The following is a 20625-nucleotide window of genomic DNA, read 5'->3' on the forward strand; positions in this document are numbered from 1 at the left end:
ACAGCCATATTATATTGAAAAATACGGGATATCCATAGTTAAGGTTGCTGCATCCATATTCTATGGCTGGCTGTATATTGTTGGAGCAGCAAAAGATCTATGGTTGGGTGATCCATAGTAATGGAAATGGGAAACAAAAAATTGGAATCACTCAATTAATTAAATTCAATGTCACTTGAGATATTTTATACACATTTTTGTTAATTAATACACACCACTTATTGAATAACCGCATATTAACGAAATAAATTATTAACCGATGGGGGAGACACGAACCCTAGACCTAACGCATACTAAACACTAACGCTATCCACTACACTATACACGCAACTACAATATTTGAGCATATGATATTCCTTATATACTATACACATATTTCATGAAAATGAATTTACATAAAAACTAATAGACAATAACGATAATAAATAATAAACAATTGTAACACTATTTATACACAATAAACTCACAACGCGATTATATAGACGTGACAGGAAACCGACGCGACGGACAAATTGAGACGACCATTTTTAAATGGATGCCATGATAATGAATTGCGCGCAACATGTATCGAAATTTTGAACTAACTATGGATCTCCCAACCAAAGTTTATATGGATGAGACAGCCATATGTGAAAATCCATAGCATGAATTGTAAGCCCAACCATGCCTATGGATATCACATCCATATTTGATTCAACAATATAATATGGCTCCCTCATCCATTGAATATGGAATGTGCTTCCATTCTGAAAGTTGTCTCTTCCATTGAATTGGATAACACAACAATATTCTGCTCAACAATATTTTTATGGATATCTCTTCCAGACCTTTTCTTTCCGTGTGCTTGATGAATTTCGCTAAAAAATATTTTACACACAATTTTTAACCTTTGAAATGAATGCAAGAGAAAAATTTGAAGTAAAAAAATTTGGTTCAGGCACACCGTACCTAAGTGCTCTTTAAATAGAAACTCTATTAAATTAATAACATATTTCTTTAGTTCATATGTACAATTAAAATAATATTTTCTAATTGCAGAACGCATAATTCAATACATTATAGTATGAAACAAATATTTTTATAATATATAACTAAAAAAAGAAATATCTCATTTAATATAATAATGAACATTTTTTAAACTAAAACTAAATAATTATAATATAAAGAAAAATGATGAAAAATAATAATAGATTATTTTAGCAGTAAAATAAAATAAATTATGATAAAAATTGTTTCTTTTAAATTGTCACTCAGTTTTTTTTACATATTCTGCGCCGAATTGAAACTTTTGGCAAAATGCTGCAACCGCAGTTATATAATTTCTATTCAAATTGGCAGAGGAACAATACATGGAATAAACTCTAGACACACTGACTCCGGTAATTATGTTAGTAACTCTAACCTTGATTTCTTTCAAAAATTTATAAAAAGTTTGTCTATCATTATAAGTAAAGATTTTTATAAATTTTAAATCATGTTTTCATAATATGAATGCATTATAATAAGTTACAATAAATAATAAAAGAAGAATCTGACATTTTAAATTGGATTAGGAGCCAAATTCAACGAATATGTGCATATAAAAGGCATTAATAGAGAATTTAATGTGACGGACCTCATGATGGACTAAATGTGACAGGCCTTTTAATGTATATGTCAAAATTTAAGACCCTTTTTTACCTGTAAGTCAAAATTACGTCAAATTTAACATAGATTTTGACGTATCGTAAAAGACCTTAGTAGGTCCCTCTTGACATGTGATTAAAAAATAGGTCCAATTTGACAAAAATTTTGACGCAATGCAAAGGCTCTTATTCTACCGTATTTTGACCTGTAGATGAAAGAATAGGTCAAAATACACATAGATGTACTGTCGTGTTCAGTGAAGCCTTCATCGGTCGAACGTGTTGCACTCATATATTCCCATGAGTGCAACACGTTCGTCCTAGAAAGGCTTCATTGAACACTACTGTACACTTAACACTTAGGAGAGATTGGAGAATTGTGGGTCATGCATCGTAGCCATGAAAGGAAGATTGAGAAGTAAAGTTTGGTGGTCTCGGATAGATAAGGATGCAGAGAACCTCGTAAAAACCTGTAAAGGTTGCACATTAGTTTCGATCCCGAATCCACCAAACCCAATGAAAAGAGGAGAACTTCCAACAGGACCTTTGATTGATGTTGCCGTTGATCTTCTAGGTCCGTTACCTAGCAATGACTATCCCTTCGTGATTATTGACTACTATATAAAGAAATAAAAATTTGCCGAACAATTAGTAGCGGAAAGATGATAGAAGTACTGCAAGAAGTTTTCAGCAGCCTAGGATTTCCTGCCTCTATCACTGCAGACAATGGAAAACAATTCACCAGTGAAGAATTTAAAACCTTTTGCAAAACGTGTGGCACCTCACTTTTTCACATAACACCATATTTCCCCCAACAAAATGGCGAAGTTGAACGGCAAAACCGAGACATTCTTAAGAGACTAAAAATAAGCCAGATAGAAGGAAGAAACTGGAAAAATTGTAAACTAGAATATCTCATGATGTACAACAGTACACCACGTTCCGTCACAGGAAAGACACCGTCAGAACTTTTCTTTAGAAGACAATTCAGAGACAAAAGCCCTTCGCTAGATGATATAAATAACAGAATCGATGATTCTGAGATAAGGGATGAAGACAAGGAGCAAGGAGAAAAATATGGTTAAAGATAACAAGTTAAGCTCAAATTTTGATTCTACACCACATACAATTGAAAGCTCAAAAAATGGAGAGGTGACTGTAAAGAACAATGAAGCAGGACAGCAATACCGACGGAATGTCACACCTAAAAAGGTAGAAGGAGAATGGAAAAATGTGCAAGAAGAAGATCAATAAGTGATAAAGTAAATCTAATGTTAGAAAATTTAATAATTTGTTTAATAAAGAGTTAATAATTCCGTTTAATAAAAACAAATAATAAAAAAAATTTGTTTAATGAGTTTAAGTAATTTGGTGTAATAAATTCAAATAAGTTCATTTATTCAAAATTGTTTCTTTTATTTAGACCCTAAAAAAATTAAAGAAGGGAGAGATGTAGTGCATGAGTGGTGGGAGTAGGTGCTTCGGCTCCTATACCTGAGCGTATTGTTTCGAGCGGTCATACCCAGGCTCGGTTAACTCTATTGTATGAATACGGCAGTTTTTGGCGCCACCTACCACCAACATAGTAACTTAATTTACCCCAGCTTGTATATCTATACATACAATAGATATAGATATACTGTCTACATATATATGGGCAATTCCACGCAAGATTTACCCATGACCTTGACAATTCGGTTAAACATATTTTTTTCTCAATCTATATGGAAAAAAAAGAAATACGTGTTTTTTTATATTTGTTTAATCGCCCAAATTTTCGAGTTGTGGATTTCCGAAATTTTGGATTTGTAACTGTAGACATATTTTCAGTAGCTTATAAGTCTGAAAATATTGAGTAAAGAAAAAACTTGTCAAGGAATGAAAGTTTTAGTTTTCTTTCAACTTTTAAGAAATGTAAAAAAAAAATTTTTTTAAATTTTCTATTAAAAAAAATTTTTTTTTTATAACCAAATTAATTTTTTTTAACTTTGGACCCTTTTCTTTTCTATTTTTTTTAAATTTATTTATACCTTATAATATACAGAAAATTTCCAAAAAGTTTTGGAGTGGGCCGACGCGTTTAATGAGTTGTACAAAATTTTCAAAAATCACGTGCAAGGTGCTCGTGTTCTACGAAACGCCTCACAATGGAATTTTTTTACAATTTACTTCTCAAAAAATGTCTACAGACTAAAATTTTTAATCGATTCGAGTATTTTTTGTTTTAAATAAAAGGAGAACAATTTCTGAACATATCCCTTTATGCAAACCTAAGAATCTTCAATTGTTTATAATTTTTTTTTAAATACAAAAAGTTAACAAATTAGTTGTGTAGTTTCCTTTAAAAATGAATAATTATTTTCTTATTTTGCTACTACACATGTCCTAAATCAGATTCAATTAATATAATATATGACCACCAGATAAATAGTAAAACATAAAATAATTTATCTAAACACTTATAAACAATATTAGTTAACAAATAGTTAACTTTGGTTCCTCTCCATAAAAAAACTTTGTTCTTTCATATTCATATTGTACTTTAGGTTCATTTAATGAATACATCTCCCTTTCGTTAAAAAACAATTTTTAATTGTTATAAACAATAATAGTTAACAAATAATCATTCATTTTTAAAGGAAACTACACAACTAATTTGTTAACTTTTTGTATTTAAAAAAAAATTATAAACAATTGAAGATTCTTAGGTTTGCATGGAGGGATATGTTGAGAAATTGTTCTCCTTTTATTTAAAACAAAAAACACTCGAATCGATTAAAAATTTTAGTCTGTAGACATTTTTTGAGAAGTAAATTGTAAAAAAATTCCATTGTGAGGCGTTTCGTGGAACACGAGCACCTTGCACGTGATTTTTGAAAATTTTGTACAACTCATTAAACGCGTCGGCCCACTCCAAAACTTTTTGGAAATTTTCTGTATATTATAAGGTATAAATAAATTTAAAAAAAATAAAAAAGAAAAGGGTCCAAAGTTAAAAAAAATTAATTTGTTTATAAAAAAAAAAATTTTTTTTTTACATTTCGTAAAAGTTGAAAGAAAACTAAAACTTTCATTCCCTGACAAGTTTTTGCTAAACTCTATATTTTCAGACTTATAAGCTACTGAAAATATGTCTACAGTTACAAATCCAAAATTTCGAAAATTCATAACTCGAAAATTTGGGCGATTAAACAAAAATAAAAAACACGTATTTCTTTTTTTTCCATATAGAATGAGAAAAAAATATGTTTAACCGAATTTTCAAGGTCATAGGTAAATCTTGCGTGGAATTGCCCATATATATAATAGATATAGATATACAAGCTGGGGTAAATTTAGTTACTATGTTGGTGGTAGGTGGCGCCAAAAACTGCCGTATTCATACAATAGAGTTAACCGGGCCTAGGTCATACCAGAGAAGAGTCAGTCTATGCCAGTTTAACCAGTGAATCCGACACAGTCTGCTTTCGGTCAGGTTTTTGTCACTCGGAATTAATCCGGATAAATCCAAACTCAATACAGTTTGTGTATAACCAGTGAATCCGGAATTAGACCCATCTAGTCCGAAGTTAGTCTAATAATACGCAACTTGCAAATGTGAAATTAGTCCGATTAAGTCCGGAATTAATCTGGTTATGGTCAGGTTTTTGTCATACAAAATTATAATTGTAGTTTGAATTTATCTGTCTGTGGATTGCCTGTGAATTTTATATATTTAAAAATTCCATATTATTATAAGACTTATTTTCGGACTGGGGTGTTTTGATAGGATATTATTCGGATTTCCACTGACTATTACCGGATTCTTTGCATACAGATTTTGGATTGTTCCATACATGTTTCGGATTAAATCTTTCAACTGGATTACTTTCGGATTATTGCCGACTGATTTTGTATTCTTTACATATTGATTGGGGAATATTCCGTATTTATTTTAGATGAGTTTTTTGACGGACATAATTTCGGATTGTTGCAGAATAATTACGGACTTAATTCATACACATTCAAGATTACTCCAGACTGAGTTAAGATTTATAATTTCGCTCGGATTGATGTTAGATTAACGCGGATCATTTTCGAACATTTTTCGTACAATTATCGGACTAATCCACACTAATATGCCCGGATTAGTCCAAAATTTTTACCAGGGAGATAATATGATTCGGGTGGCCGACTATTTTTGGATTCTGAGCATATATATTTCGGATTATTTCGTATTTGTTTTGAATAGGATTTTACCACACTAATTCCAAATTTAAACGGACTAATGTCGGATTCTTTGCGTACAGATTTCGGATTGTTTCGTACTTGTTTCGGAATATGATTTTGACACACTTAATTTCAAATTGTTGCAGACTAATATCGGATTTCTTGCTTACAGAATTCGGATTGCTCCGGACATTTTGAGGATTAAGTTTTTTTAACTAAATTAAATTCGGATTGTTGCGGACTGATTCCGTATTCTTTACATATTGATTTAGGATAATTCAGTACCTATTTTAGAAGAATTCTTCACCGGTCATAAATTCGGATTGTTGCGGACTAAATACGGACTGAATTCGTAGACATTCAGGATTACTCTTACTCCGAAGTGTTTTCGGATTCAGGTTTTCGTTCGCCTTGATATCAGACTAACGCGGATCATTTTCGAACCTTTTTTAGACTAATCCGTACTAATCTGTCCGTATTCAATCCGGAATTAGTCTGAAATTTTTACCAGGGTTGGTACTTCGACTTCAAAAGGAAATTTTGTGTCAAATGTAAATGAATAAATATTACAAAGCTTTTTGTAAAATGAAGCATTTGAGGAATTGTGGGACACGTTTTTTGGGGAAGTATAGTAATTTAACAAAAGCAATTACATTTATTGCGATCAAGCTGTTCACTTAAAATGTGTAATTAATGAAGCCTATTTGACTTGTCCAAATTCTGATTCCGAATAATTTCATTTCTTACTTTTTCTTTTCTAATTTTAAACTAATAATTAAACATTAATACTATTTTTAATATTTCTAACCATTTAATAAATATAGTTCATTGTTGTTTTTGATTTTAAACTTAATTCAGGCAGTGGCCCACAATTTCCCAATATTTTTAAAAATTATAAAAATGCATTTTTTGGTAAAACTCAAAATTCTTTTGGGTAAGTAATAATTTAAAGAAAGTGAATATGACATATGTTAGGTTATACCTTCTACTGACACAAAAAATTTGAAAAAAAATTTTTGTGTAAGATATCGAGCTAAAAAAAGTGTGGCCTACAATACCCCAATCTTCCCTATATAATTAGAATAAATTTTGTCAAAAACACAACTGTGTGGGTTGCTTTACGGTCCTGAATGTTTACAGTTTTCAACCTCAAGGTGGCGTCAAGGACGAATTCCGTAGAGAGGTCCAAGAATCTTGCCGTCCTCTCTTCGAGGTTTCCAGTATATGTAATTTAGCACAATTTAAGAAACTTGGCACATTCAGACACGTGTATCAGCTGGGAAATTTCATAAGCGTTTGTGTTTACTAGTTTAAAAATAAAACAAATACATATTCGTCCTACCACTCCACATTATGAGAATTCAAATGTCATGTATTAATAAATTTTGGCAAAAAATGACCATGTTTTATACGCATGGAAACGGAACAAATGCTGTTTCAAAGTGATGAAAATTAATGTTTTTTTATCACTTCGTCTATTGAGTGAAATAAATATACTAAATCTAGAATTTTATAACCATTTACTTTCGTCGTTATCTTAATCAAATAAATTAATTCTTTATCAAAATATAAACTTTATTTTGGAGACTGGAATCATTAAATAAAGAGAAAGATGCAACTGTGAACCTGCCACCTACAACAGCTTTGAGAGATAGAACCACTATTAAGAAACCTAGACATTTACAATATTATGTCCTAATGGATATATAGTATGTCAATTCCATAGAGGATCCTAAGACTTACTGAGATTTCTGTGTTTTTAGAAAAATTTTATCTAAATTTTTCTAGATTTTCGAAAAAGTTGAAGTCAAGAGACAAAAATGAGAAAATTTGATAATTTTTTTTATTTCTTTCTCACTTTACAACTCAAAAAATAGTTAACGAAATAATCTCAAAGACGGCTTACTTTACGCATAATTTAATCAGCTCTCTAACCGTAGTTAAGTTTTTTTGTATCTCTTTTTATTTGCGAGATATGATTGAAAAAGTGATGGCATGTTTTTCATAGAGTCGCTTGTAATCGTCCTAATACTTTTGGAAGGTAGTGTATATTCCAGGTCCTCAGCGTATTTTTTATATAAGGGGTGTTGTTAGAATGGTGAGGTGGCAATAAATTTATTTGTATGTTTGTATTGGCGACACTCATCTTTACAGAAATGTATACGAAAGAGGACATTCGAGTCAGTTGATCGTCGACGTTTGAAATATATACAAGCATGTATTTTAAAGTAAATTAAAATTCATTTTCTCAACTAAATAGAATAGTGAAAAATACAGAATCGGATTCAGACACGTGGTCGACGCGTTATACGATTCTGTCAAGTTGAATTTTATTTTTCGATTAAACAAAGTTGTGATCAAGGTGATTAAGAACTGTGCAATGGATGAAGCAAATACAGGAATAAAACTTTCTGGTGAGAACTAGAACCTGTGGAAGTTTTAAATGCAAGTAATCTTAAAATCTAAAGAGTGTTGGGACGTAGTCTCAGGACTAACAAGACCAGAACAAAACGCTACAGCCTGGATTAAAATGGATGCAAAAGCGCAGAAAATATTAGTTTTGAGGATGGAGGAGAAGTTGATAACACATATCTTATCATGTTCGACAGCTGCAGATATGTGGTCAAAACTAAACAAAATCTATGAGCATGAGTCAGAAGTAAGCATCCATTTACTTCAGCAAAAGTTTTTCAAATTGGAATATGGTGAAGGTGTCATCACGGTTTTTATTTCACAAGTCAAGGATATTAAGAATAATTTGAAACAAAGAAACGAGGAGATCAGCGACAAAATGATAATGACCAAGGTGTTAATGTCACTTCCCGAACATTTAAAACACTTTGTCTCGGCATGGGAATCAACAACGTCCGACAATCAATCCCTGGAAAATTTAAAGTCAAGGTTAATGTTAGAGAAAGAAAGAAGCAATCATTCAGAAAACGTAGTTGCTTTAATTATTAATTCGAAAAACAAAAAAAGGACGTTTGAATGTCAATTGTTACCAGTGTAACAAAGAGGGACACGTCAAGCTAAATTGTACACAACTCAAACCAAAGAGGAAAGAATGTGTCACTTTTGTAAAAAGAAGGGGCACCTTCTGAAAGATTGCTGGTTCAAAAAGAACAAGGACGCAAATAACAACAAACAAACTGATACAAATTAAGCATTTGTTGGTGTTAGTAGTGTGTTATCTTCTGGTTGGGAAAAAGTGAAGGAATTATCCCTGAAAAACGAAGAGAAGTGGTAATTAGATAGTGGGGCTACAGAACACATGTGTTTTAAAAAAGGAATATTTCGAAGAATTGTGTCTGATTAATCAAAAGAAACAAGTCAAAATAGGAAACGGAAATCTTTTAGAAGTTAAAGGCATAGGAAAAGTTAGTGTTGATGCGTGGAACGGGAAATACTGGATAAAAACGGAACTAAATAATGTATTATTTGTGCCGGATATGAAAGTGAATCTATTTTCTTTAAGTGCCGTACTTGACAAGGGATTTGAAATGTTTTGTGATAACTATAGTTGCAAATTAACTGAACAAAGATGGTAACGTAGCTGCTGTTGCAAAAAGGGAAGGCAAGTTGTTTGAAATGTATTTTAAAATAAATCAAGTGTCTCAGTGTAATTTGGCAGAAACTTTATCTGAATGGTACAAGAAAATGGCTCACGTGAATTATTATCAAGTGAGTTAAGTATTAAAAATTAATCAAATAAAATTCTCAGATGAAAGAAATCCCGTATGTCTAGATTGTTTGGCAGACAAACAACACCGATTATCATTTGCTTTAATTGAAAGTAGAGCTAAAAGAATAGCAGAAATTGTGCATGCAGACCTGTGTGGCCCATTTGAATTTCAGTCATTAGATGGTGCTAAATATTTTTTGTTATTAAAAGACGACTTTTCAGGATATAGAGTTGTTGAATTTTTAAAAAACAAATCTGAAGTCAAGGATAAGCTAAAAGTATTTTTACAACAAGTCGACGCCTCCCGTTCATATAATGCTTATTGAAAAACAAATGCAAGATTATTCTTATTCAGTTTTTAGTGCAAGACAATTCTTATTCGATTTTCCGTGCAATAAAATGCTTATTCAAAATTCTATGCTAAAAAGTACAATCTGAAATTAGCTTACGCTATGAGTTTTATAAAATTTTCAATTGAATATAATTTTTAATTACAATTGCTTAAACAATATTTCTTAATACGTAAGAGATAATCCATGTTTAAATTTTCTAATAACAATAGATACGCACTGAAATTCTTAGATATTTAATTGCAATTTAATATTAAAAAGATGATTTAGGGTTACATTTATTGTTCTGTCAGTGGCAATTGTTTTGCACACAATTTTGAATAAGCATTTTATTGCACGGAAAATCGAATAAGAATTGTCTTGCACTAGAAACTGAATAAGAATGATCTTGCATTTGTTTTTCAATAAGCATTATATGAACGGGAGGTGTCGAAGTAGAAAATCAGACACCCGGCAAGAAGGCTGGAAGCCGCCAAAAACCCTTCCGAGGATTGGTATCGACTTTTTGTCGTTTGGTATAAAGCGCATTGTTAATTAACAATTTTTAATAACAATTAAATAATTAATTAATGAGTGCTGGCCTCTAAATGAATATTTTTCAAAATTTCTTTTTTCAGTAGTCACTAAAAACTCTCACGAGAATTGGTGTCGACTTTTTGTCATTTGGTACAAAGCCAATTGTTAATTAACAATTTTTAATAACAATTAAATAGTTAATTAATGAGTGCTGGCTTCTAAATTGATATTTTTCAAAATTTCTCATTCAAGTAGTCGCCAAAAACCCTCTCGAGAATTGGTATCGACTTTTTATAGTTTGGTACAAAGCGCATTGTTAATTAACAATTTTTAATAACAATTAAATACCGTAAACTGGGGCTATTAGGAACACCGGGGCTATTAGGAACAAAATTCTGTTTTCGGGTGGAGTTGATGCTATCGGCGCCGTTTATCGATAACTTTTGTGTTACTTGCTTTTGAAAAATTGTTGCTGCGGTTACTGGCAACACTTTTCAATGCAATAATTGTGATTATTAATTATTTTGTGAACAATTGTAGCTTGTAAGTGACTTAATGTGTTTTAGTGAAGTTTCAAACGTGGAAAACATTTGATTGCTGAGGTAAGTTGTTTCATTGTTAACTTCTCAAAGTAATTGTTTTTTATTAATGGGATTTCTTATGGGAAACTTTATTGAGTTCACTAAGTAATAAATATGTTTATTTTGTATTTACAGTAAGATTTTAGAAACAAAAACCAAAATTCACAAACGGCGGGTATATAAGGAACACAATTATTTCTTCCGAATTGTTATAGTGTGTTGTCAGAACGTAAGTTTTTTGTAAATTCTTTTGTTTTTTATCACCTAATTTGGTTTTTAGTGTTCAAAGATGGTTCGAAATTGTAAAAGAGTGTTGGGACCGACAAGTCGCAAAAAACGACCAGTGATTCCATTATCGACCTCAACTGATGATACCAGCAACGTTTAAAACACACATTCGCTCTTTTAGTTTTGTTTTTTAATTTATTTTATATTCTGTGTTTACTTTCGAGCAATAAAAAAATAACTTCTTTAACTTTAAATACGTTTCCCAATGGTTTTTACCGCCTTGTTCCTAATAGCCCCATTTTGTAATTTCGAAGAAATGCGTCTTTTTCGTATTTTTTGCTTAAAATTCCAGCTTTGATCAAGGCAATTATTTAACCCTTTAATGTGCTCGCCAAGATCAAGAAAAGAAACAAAAAATTAAGGCAATATTTCAATACACAAAAAAGTTGCAAGACTTCAAAGTTAAAATCTGTTCCTAATAGCCCCAGTTTACGGTAGTTAATTAATGAGTGCTGGCTTCTAAATTGATATTGTTAAAAATTTATTTTTCCAGTAGCCCCCAAAAACCCTCCCGAGGATTGGTATCGACTTTTTATAGTTTGGTACGAAGCCAATTGTCAATTAACAATTTTTAATAACAATTAAGTAATTAATTAATGAGTGCTAGCTTCTAAATTGATACAAAGAAAATTTCCAAGATCATCGCAAAACTTCAATATTTTGTAAGTACTTATTTAATAATATTTTCTTCTGATTAAAGGGTAAAAGTCACAAAATTAGGTTATTTGGCAAGTAAACTTTAAAATCGTATTTAATATATTATTTGATATGATTAAAAGTTTTTATCTCTCAATAATACTAATCTTAGTATTATAGTTTATAACACTTCAAACACATTAAATTTACATTTAGCAATTATCAATAAGAATTTTAATGAAATTCTTTCCATTTTGAGTTCTTGAAATCTTAAATAATATTCCTACAAACTGTAATTATAATTTTTAAAAAATCAGTTGACAACGACTTTGATCTTAATATAATAGGATAAACTAAAATATTTAGTTTTGCAAATTTAAAGATATTAATAATATATTGCAATTTTTCCGAATGTACCACAGATGCGATTTTGTAACTTATCTTCCTTTTCACTCTACTTTCACCTCATTCACCGTCGTGGAAGTGAAGTGAGTAGAGTGAAAGTGGAGTGAAGTTACAGAATCGCTTCCCCGATTCATTTGGAATCGCCTTTATATTAAATCCAATTCAAAAATTGATTTTTTAGACAAGTTTCGATAAAAATGCACTTCTTTTAAATACGGCTGTTTATTGTTTTTTAGAAATAATATGTCTGCTTTTTTATTTTTATATAGATGCCACGGAAATGTAAAGTGGAAATTGCGGATGCAGTAGACGCCATTTGCCAATTTCAGGAAGATTCAGGAGATGGCATTTTACCACCTTACACTAACGAATTTTACACAAAAGTTTCTAAAGTCCTGGATAACAATTGGAAGAGGCATGACGTATACATAAATTTACTTGAAAATAGAAGAGAGCTTCGGAAAAAAGTTTTCACAAGACTAGGAATTGAAATAATATCTGAGAATCACGAAGCATCGATGTTAATTTCCGATGTAGTAGAAGAAAGTAATTTTTTTCAACAAAATCAATCAATAGGAAGTATTGATCATTCATCTGGTTCAAATTTTTCACTGTTAGATAGAGAGGAGTATTTCGATTTTGTGATCCGTCGAGAGCTTTGGGAGAAGATGCAACCTATGACAAAAATTTATAATGGAAGAGAATTCCAAGTTTTGACACCCGGAGTGTGGTCAGATATTATTGCTGATGAGTTCTGAAAGCAGTACAGAATGCCTTGCGCTTTTTCTTTTAAAAAACATTTAGTGTCTTCATCATCAGAAAATGATATTCCATTTATTAAAATAATTGGTGCCTGGAAGAGCCTTAAATGCAAAAATAAATTTTTCGCTATTCTAAGAGAGAAGCCAGTAGCTGGGTGTGATGTATGGTTTCAAGTGAAATGCGTGGACACAAGGCTGAAGGATCACGAAGTGATAAAGCGACAATTTCGGGCTCAAAAACGCCAAGAAATTGGAAATATTCTATTAAAGGATGGTGCAGCAAACACACGCAGAAAAATTGCAACAGAAATGCAAGTTATTGGCGATATTCCATCTCCAAATTTGTACAAAGATAAAGTTTTACGAAAAGTGCTGCAGGAAATGAGAGATAAGGAGCTGAATATTGATCCAGAGGATCAATATTCTATTTTAGTTAAACTACAAAATAGAACACCATATGTTGGATCAATTAAGCAGATTTCAGCTAGCAAATTTCAGCTACAATATCTTCTTCCTGAGCAAATCTTTGTTTGCAAAGAATTCTTTCGTTTATTTCCAGATATAGCTTCCATTAATGTCGACGGAACTGTCAGCCTTGTAAATGCGATTGGCTTAGCAGACAATGTTAAATCACCTCCTATATTTTTATATAGAATGGTGATAAATTTTAACAAAATCACAGTTCCCGTAGGTTAAATGCTGTCAGGAGCACATGATACCATCAACATAGCTTACTATTTGCTCAACTGGGTAAGAGATACAAAAATTGTTCCGAAAGAATCAGTCTCGGATTATTCTAAAGCTCTTTTAGGAGCAATGATGCTGGCATTCAACACAATGACAATTAAGGAATACATTCGAATCTGTTTTCGGCTAGCAACCAATAATGCAATTGATCAAGATGTAAAAACTTATATTCTTATAGATGTGGCGCATCTTATTCAAATATTTTGCCGCTTAAAATGTTTTGCTAAATGCAATATAGTGGTAAAAGATTTTCTTATATGATGCGTCGCATTAATGGTGTCATGCGAAAATTTCAAAGAATTTGAAGAGATTTTGTATTTAACATTTATTCTGACGACACATCAATATGAAGTACAGTATTTGAGTAGTTCCCCTGGTAAAAATTTCGGACTAATTCCGGATTAAATACGGACAGATTAGTCCGAAAATTGTACGAAAAAGGTCCGAAAATGATCCGCGCTAGTCTGATATCAATTCGAACGAAAACCTAAATCCGAAAACACTCCAGAGTAATCCTGAATGTCTACGAATTCAGAGAATCCGAGTTTAATCTAGTTAAAAAAACTTACTCCGCAAAATGTCCGGAGCAATCCGAACTCTGTAAGCTAGAAATCCGGTATTAGTCCGCAACAATTTAAAATTAAATGTGGCAAAATCCTATTCCGAAACAAATACGAAACAATCCGAAAACTGTATGCAACAAATCCGGAAATTGTCTGCAACAATCCGGATTTAATCCAACTAAAAGGCATAATCCGAAACAAATACGAAATAATCCGAAGTCTGTACGCAAAGAATCCGATATTAGTCCGCTTCAATTCGGAATTAGTGTGGTAAAATCATATTCCAAAACAAATACAAAACAATCCGAAATATGTATGCTAAAGATCCGGTAATAATCAGCCACCCGAATCATATTATATCCCTGCTAAAAATTTCGGACTAAGCCGGATTAAATCCAGGTATAATAGTGTGGATTAGTCCGATAATTGTACGAATCAATCCGAGTGAAATTGTGAATCCTAAATCAGTCTGGTGTAATCTTAAGCCTCTTGTTATGCTTACTAGACTAACAAGAATTTTATTTAATATTAAAAAAATAAGACTTACATAAGGTGGTGTACAATAAATAGCTTGACACCACATGGGTTCCGAGTGATAGCAGACACACAGACTGCATACTGCAGGTCCTGGAACGTATAATAAACCATGTTTCACCGTTCCTCCTTGAAAGTCTGTACAATTTTCCTCTAGGGCCTCTAAAAAATAAAAAATTTCGTAAATTACATAAATTATGTTTTATTTAATAATATAGTATTAAAAAATAGTGAAAAAAAGTTTATTTTGGTATAGAAAAATGCAACACACAATATTGATTTTCTATCTGACTCATGCAATGTAAAATTTCACTACAATAACATATATAATTATTTCTCTTAACCTTGTACAAAAGAAATTATTCGGCAGAGTCGTTTCGTATAGGGAGTTATTGACAAAAAGAACCTTGAAAATGGATGAACTGAATATTATATTTCACCAATAAGCAATTAAATTTTTAAAAATATTTAGTTTTTTGTTTTTGTTGGACAGCATAAAATTTATTGAGAGAGAGTTCGAAAAATTTATTTTTGATATTAGAATCAAAATTACTCTTTTCGATGCAAGATTCGATTTTTTTGCCGTTTTTTATTAAGAGAAGAAATATTTAGATGAATATCGATAATTTCAATTTTCAATAACTTGAAAAAATCGAGTTTTCAATTTTGTAAATTCATTATAATAATTTTGACTGTAAAAGGTCAAATGGCTAAATCGCATATATCAGTGTTATGAATATGTAGTAGAAAGATGTCATGACTTCTACAGCTCAACAAAAATTGTATACAAGTTCAGCGAAAATTTTATACAACGAAATAAAGGATAACGTTCCAATTCCAAAATCTTATATAAACAATAGTTTTAAACTTCTTCAAAAATTAAAAAGTGTTACTATTCCTTCAGACTATGTTTTGTTATCTTTTGACGTGACTTCTCTTTTTACTAAGATATCCTTAAAGTTAGTCATGGAGAGTCTTGAACGTAGATTACCGATTTTCCCCTTTTTTGTTGATATCGTATAATAAATGACTTGGATATCAATTGTCTCCATATTTTAGGAAACTAACATAACTGTACTGCACTATTTTACTTTAGATATGTTGACGATACCATTTTATGTGTACATAAGGATAATATTGACATAGTTGTTAGTGTTTTTGTGAATTTATGTTTTAACTTGGTGTAACTTATTGTCAGTTGTCACAGTTAAATTCCAATGCACCAATCGTCGAAACTCGGCTTCACATTTTTAATGATATGTCGAAGACGGATTTACCTTTTTTAATTTTCGAAGGCTTATTTTAAAGCTGAGATTCTAACGAAGATTTCTGTGAAACATAAGAATCTCATCCTCTCAAGTTTCTATTGTCATTACCTTTAAATTTTCTTCGCAAATGGGCGCTCGTGAGAGAGCATCAACATGTTGCATTTTCTCGCCGGGAGAATGTCTAATTTCAAAATTAAATTTCGCTTAGCCACCTGCCGATCTGCGAGCTTTAAGTTTTCCAAGCGTTAATATTGACTAAACATCTACAATCAGTGAAAATAACAAATGGTATACCGATCAGGAACTGACGAGGTCTTTTTAACGCCCACGCAATTACCATTAACTCTAAACGGCTAGAATGATACTTTGCCTCGATTTCAGTAGTTTTTCTACTAATGGCATAAACCATACTATAATAATCATTCGAAAATTTGAATTTAACACTGTGGAAGCTCTCATTGTATATACGGAAGCGCCCATATCAATTTGAGCTGTCAAAATTACATTATTAACCCGAATTTCACGAACAAATTTAGAAAAAGATTGATCAATTTCCGACCTGTTTACTAATTTTACTTCTCCCGAGACTTCTTTATTTTTATTTTCAAGTAAAAGAGGACGTCAAGGCGCTATATGATCCTGAGTATTACACTTAAAACATACAATTTCACGTTTAGGACAAGGACAATTTTTTATTAAATGACTTGTATAGCCACAACGATGACATTTTCTTACCGATGATTTTGATGACTCAAACTTGTTTGCTCTCACTGCATTCTCCGACATCTTAGAATCAGCTGCTCCTCCGGAACCAGGAACCACCATGACTGACACATTTCCTTCTGCCTTGCGACCAGCAATATGTGATCGACGACGACTATCCACGCTTTCGAACCTCAACAACTCCTGCAAAATTCCACCGGTAGAGTTGAACGTTTGCACCATAAGATGCCCAGCCGCTTCGCTCAGCCAGAGACCAGCTGCAATCTCATCTCGGATCTCGTTCACGTTTAGTTGTAATTTCGTACAGACCCAAACCTTGTCGTGAAAGTAATTTTGAATAGACTCTTTTGGACCTTGAACTCTCGCCATCATCGTATTTAACTTCTCGGGTTTACTGTGTGATATTAAGAAAGTTGATTTAAATGTTTGAACAAACGTATTACAATCATGAATATCTGCTGATTTCGTTAGTAACCATTTGAGGGCCGCTTCTCTCATTCGAGACTTCCCAATGCTTCACGCCACTGCATCACTCCACTCGTAAATAATTTTGGCACTTTCAAACTTCTCAATCCAAACTCTCGCCTTTACTCCCCAAAAATTCACTAATAACACTTCGAGGATCCGACAGTATTTGTTGTAAACTTCCGCCTTGTTCTGAAGTTGATGTCTGAGTTAGGGATAATGTTTTTTGGAACTGCTGCAAAGTTTGTCCAATTTGAGTCAATGCCTGTGCCAAAACGTCTTGTGAGCCAGCTGATGCTGCAAAACTCTCCATATGTTGATGAGTGCTGCTCTCTGTCAACGCTTGTTGTAAATTCGTAATTTCGTTCCTTGATTCCGTCAAACGTCGGTCATGTTCGTCTTTTTCCTCAGCTCTCCTTATCATTTGCCTCTCAACTTCTGCGTCAAGTCTTTTCGCTTCCTTCATCAACGCTTCATATTTTTCCTTGTCCGCCATTTTTCTCGTTACAATAGTAGAGTTGTAAAATTTTCGCTGAAAGTCCTCAAAGTTATCATCCATGAATTTCCAACTTAAGACAGGAACTTTCCACAGATTTCACATTTTACTACACTAGCATACATTACTCTAGCACTGTTTTCTACTTTGCAAGCCACGTGTGAACTTCAAACCACTTAAGACTCCTGCACGGAAATTTTATTTTTTTTTTAACAGAAAGAAATAATTCAACCGCACAAAGGTGGATTTTCTTAAAAATATCCCACTTCTGAATTTGTTGCAAACTTTTTAAAATAAAGATGACGGGTACCAAGGAAGCTACGGAGTTTCAGGCAAAATGAAACACAGAGATTTAGTCACTGAATTTAAAATATTAAACACAGTTTATTAAGAATGAATAAAAATAATTTGATTTAGGATTTAACAATTTGAGATTCGCGCAGCATACTGCCTTTAAAATACACACACATTTATAACTCAACTCGACCGACGCTTATAACAATTCGCAAAGCTTGGCTCCCGATACGTACGACCAAACTCTCTGCTTTACACAAAGGCTCTGCCCGCCAAGGACTACCAAACTTATTTTTTCCTCGCTTATCAGTAATAAATCCCGCGTAAACTAAATTTCCCAATTCCGAAAATAAACTAGGAACACTGGAAGTATAAAATACATTTACTACGAAAATTTAAATTCTAACACTCTATAACTCAAAAAATAGTTAACGAAATGACTTTAAAGACGGCTAATTTTACGCAAAATTTAATCAGCTTTCTAACCGTATTTATGTATTTTTGTATCTCCTTTTATTTACGAGATATGATTGAAAAAGCGATAGCATGTTTTTTTATAGAGTCGCGTGTAATCGTCCTGATACTCGTGGACGGTAGTGTAAATATTACACGAATCAAAAAATTGAAATATAAAACCTACGTGTGTTCCCATATAGATTCTCATATGGGTTCCCATATAAGTTATAATATTTGCCGTACAATTTCCAAATAATAAAATTGGGAACCCACACTAGAACATACCCACATAGCACAGTATTTTTCGGCAAATTCGCCATGCAAAGTTCGCAAGTTTGCAGCAAACTTGCATACGTATAAAAATGTCACCCACTTGGCAAGTTTGCACTGCAAGTTTGTAGCAAACTTGCGTCAAATATTAAAAACTTAAATGTATGTGCAGTAGTTTTCTATTACATCTAGAGCTGCGCACGAGGTTAAAGAGCAAAAATATGAAAGTAACTTGTTAAGGAGGTTCTATTGATAATTGATTTAATGAACAGATTTTTATAAAAATTTATGTGCAGCTAGATAAAGTTAATATAAAGGCGTAGTTAAATTTTTGAGACCTTTAGGTACCTATGAAAAAATTGGAGCACGAAATTTAAATGACTCACCAAGTGAGTCAAATCATTAAATATTTGTTACTGTTTTGACTAGCTGCGTTAAGCGATAGAACTTCCTTAAAGACTGAATAAACATATGATTAATTAATGGGAAAGTAATATTTATTATAATGAAATGGATATACACGATGTGCACATTTCGTCATGACTCGCCATGTTACTACAAGGAATAAATGTCCCTAACATTTGGCGATCCAAAATTAAAATGTCGACCTCGAAATCGTAGTTACAAATTAAAATGATTAACGTCGAATTATAAACGTATATAATGAAATATAATTCTGATTTAAACAAACATAGGATATTTCTTACTAACTGACACTTCCAAAGTTCATAAAATAAAAATGTTCTCCATTTATATTAGTTGTCAAAACCTAAACGTTTCGGAGGTTTTCTCGATCTCTTTGGTCTTGAACGTAATTCTTTCTTGTCCGAGTTTGCTTCCGATGGTTCCGCTGCTGAGTGTTGCTCCTGACGCAATTCGTATCGTCATTTTCGGAAGTTGATGAGTCTGAATTCGAGTCAATCTCGATCAAATTCATTGAGCTGTCGGGTTTCCACATTTTTAGTTGACTGACGTGTGAGGTTGATGCGTATCTTCTGCTTCGGACATTCTTTCGGAGTGTAGCGACTCCAAAAGTGTTTCCTGGTTTAATTTTCGTTATGACCAGTGGTTTGTACCTTGCTCGAACCTTCGATGATTCTTCCGGTGCATATTTCGCTGCTTGCATCATGACTATGTCGCCTATTTCGAATTCAGTGTTTTTCAGAAAACGATTTAAATTCCTCTGATGTGAAGCTGGTTCCTCTGTCTAAAATAATTCTAACAGGTACTCCAAAGTCTAAAATTACATCTTCTAAAATTCTAATCGTTGATTTAGATTTAACGTTTTTTACTGTCTTAATTATTACAAACCTTGTGAGATTATCGGTGGTTACACGTATGTACTGGTTTTTACGTGCAGTGGTTGGGAGTGGACCTTCATGATCGATGTGAATCGTTGCGAACGGACGTCCTTCTGGTGGTATTGGGTGTAGTTCGCCTGCTTGTCTTCCAGTTTTGGGTTTTGTCATCAAACATTGCGAACATATATGTTTCACGTATCTTCTCATGTGCGGGAAAAATTAAAACTCTCTCATTTTAGCTAAAGTTCTGTCGACTCCTCCGTGGCTGCTGAAATCATGAAATCGTAAAGTGATACTTTTGCGTAATCGATCGGGTACAATATAGAGACTTTTTCCATTTTCGCGTTTGAACAATATTTTGTTTACGAGTTCGTAATTTACTACCTCCGATTCTTTGCATTCTTTAAGCTCTTTTTTTGGCTTCAGTAAGATTGATTTTTTTCTATCGAGTTTTT

The 20625-nt window shown here is 32.4% G+C and overlaps 1 protein-coding gene across 2 annotated transcripts in view; it reads right to left on the reverse strand.

Moving 5' to 3' along the window:
• Positions 1–20625, reverse strand: part of LOC122503648 — a 133746-nt gene that overhangs the window by 32090 nt on the left and 81031 nt on the right. For both annotated transcript variants that reach the window (XM_043614273.1, XM_043614274.1), the window contains exon 3: positions 14911–15059. In XM_043614273.1, the coding sequence (XP_043470208.1) occupies positions 14911–15059 (149 nt within the window). The remainder of the gene's footprint in view (positions 1–14910; positions 15060–20625) is intronic.

Source organism: Leptopilina heterotoma, unplaced genomic scaffold (genome assembly GCF_015476425.1).
Source record: "Leptopilina heterotoma isolate Lh14 unplaced genomic scaffold, ASM1547642v1 Lhet_267, whole genome shotgun sequence".
In the NCBI taxonomy this organism is placed as follows: Eukaryota; Metazoa; Arthropoda; class Insecta; order Hymenoptera; family Figitidae; genus Leptopilina; species Leptopilina heterotoma.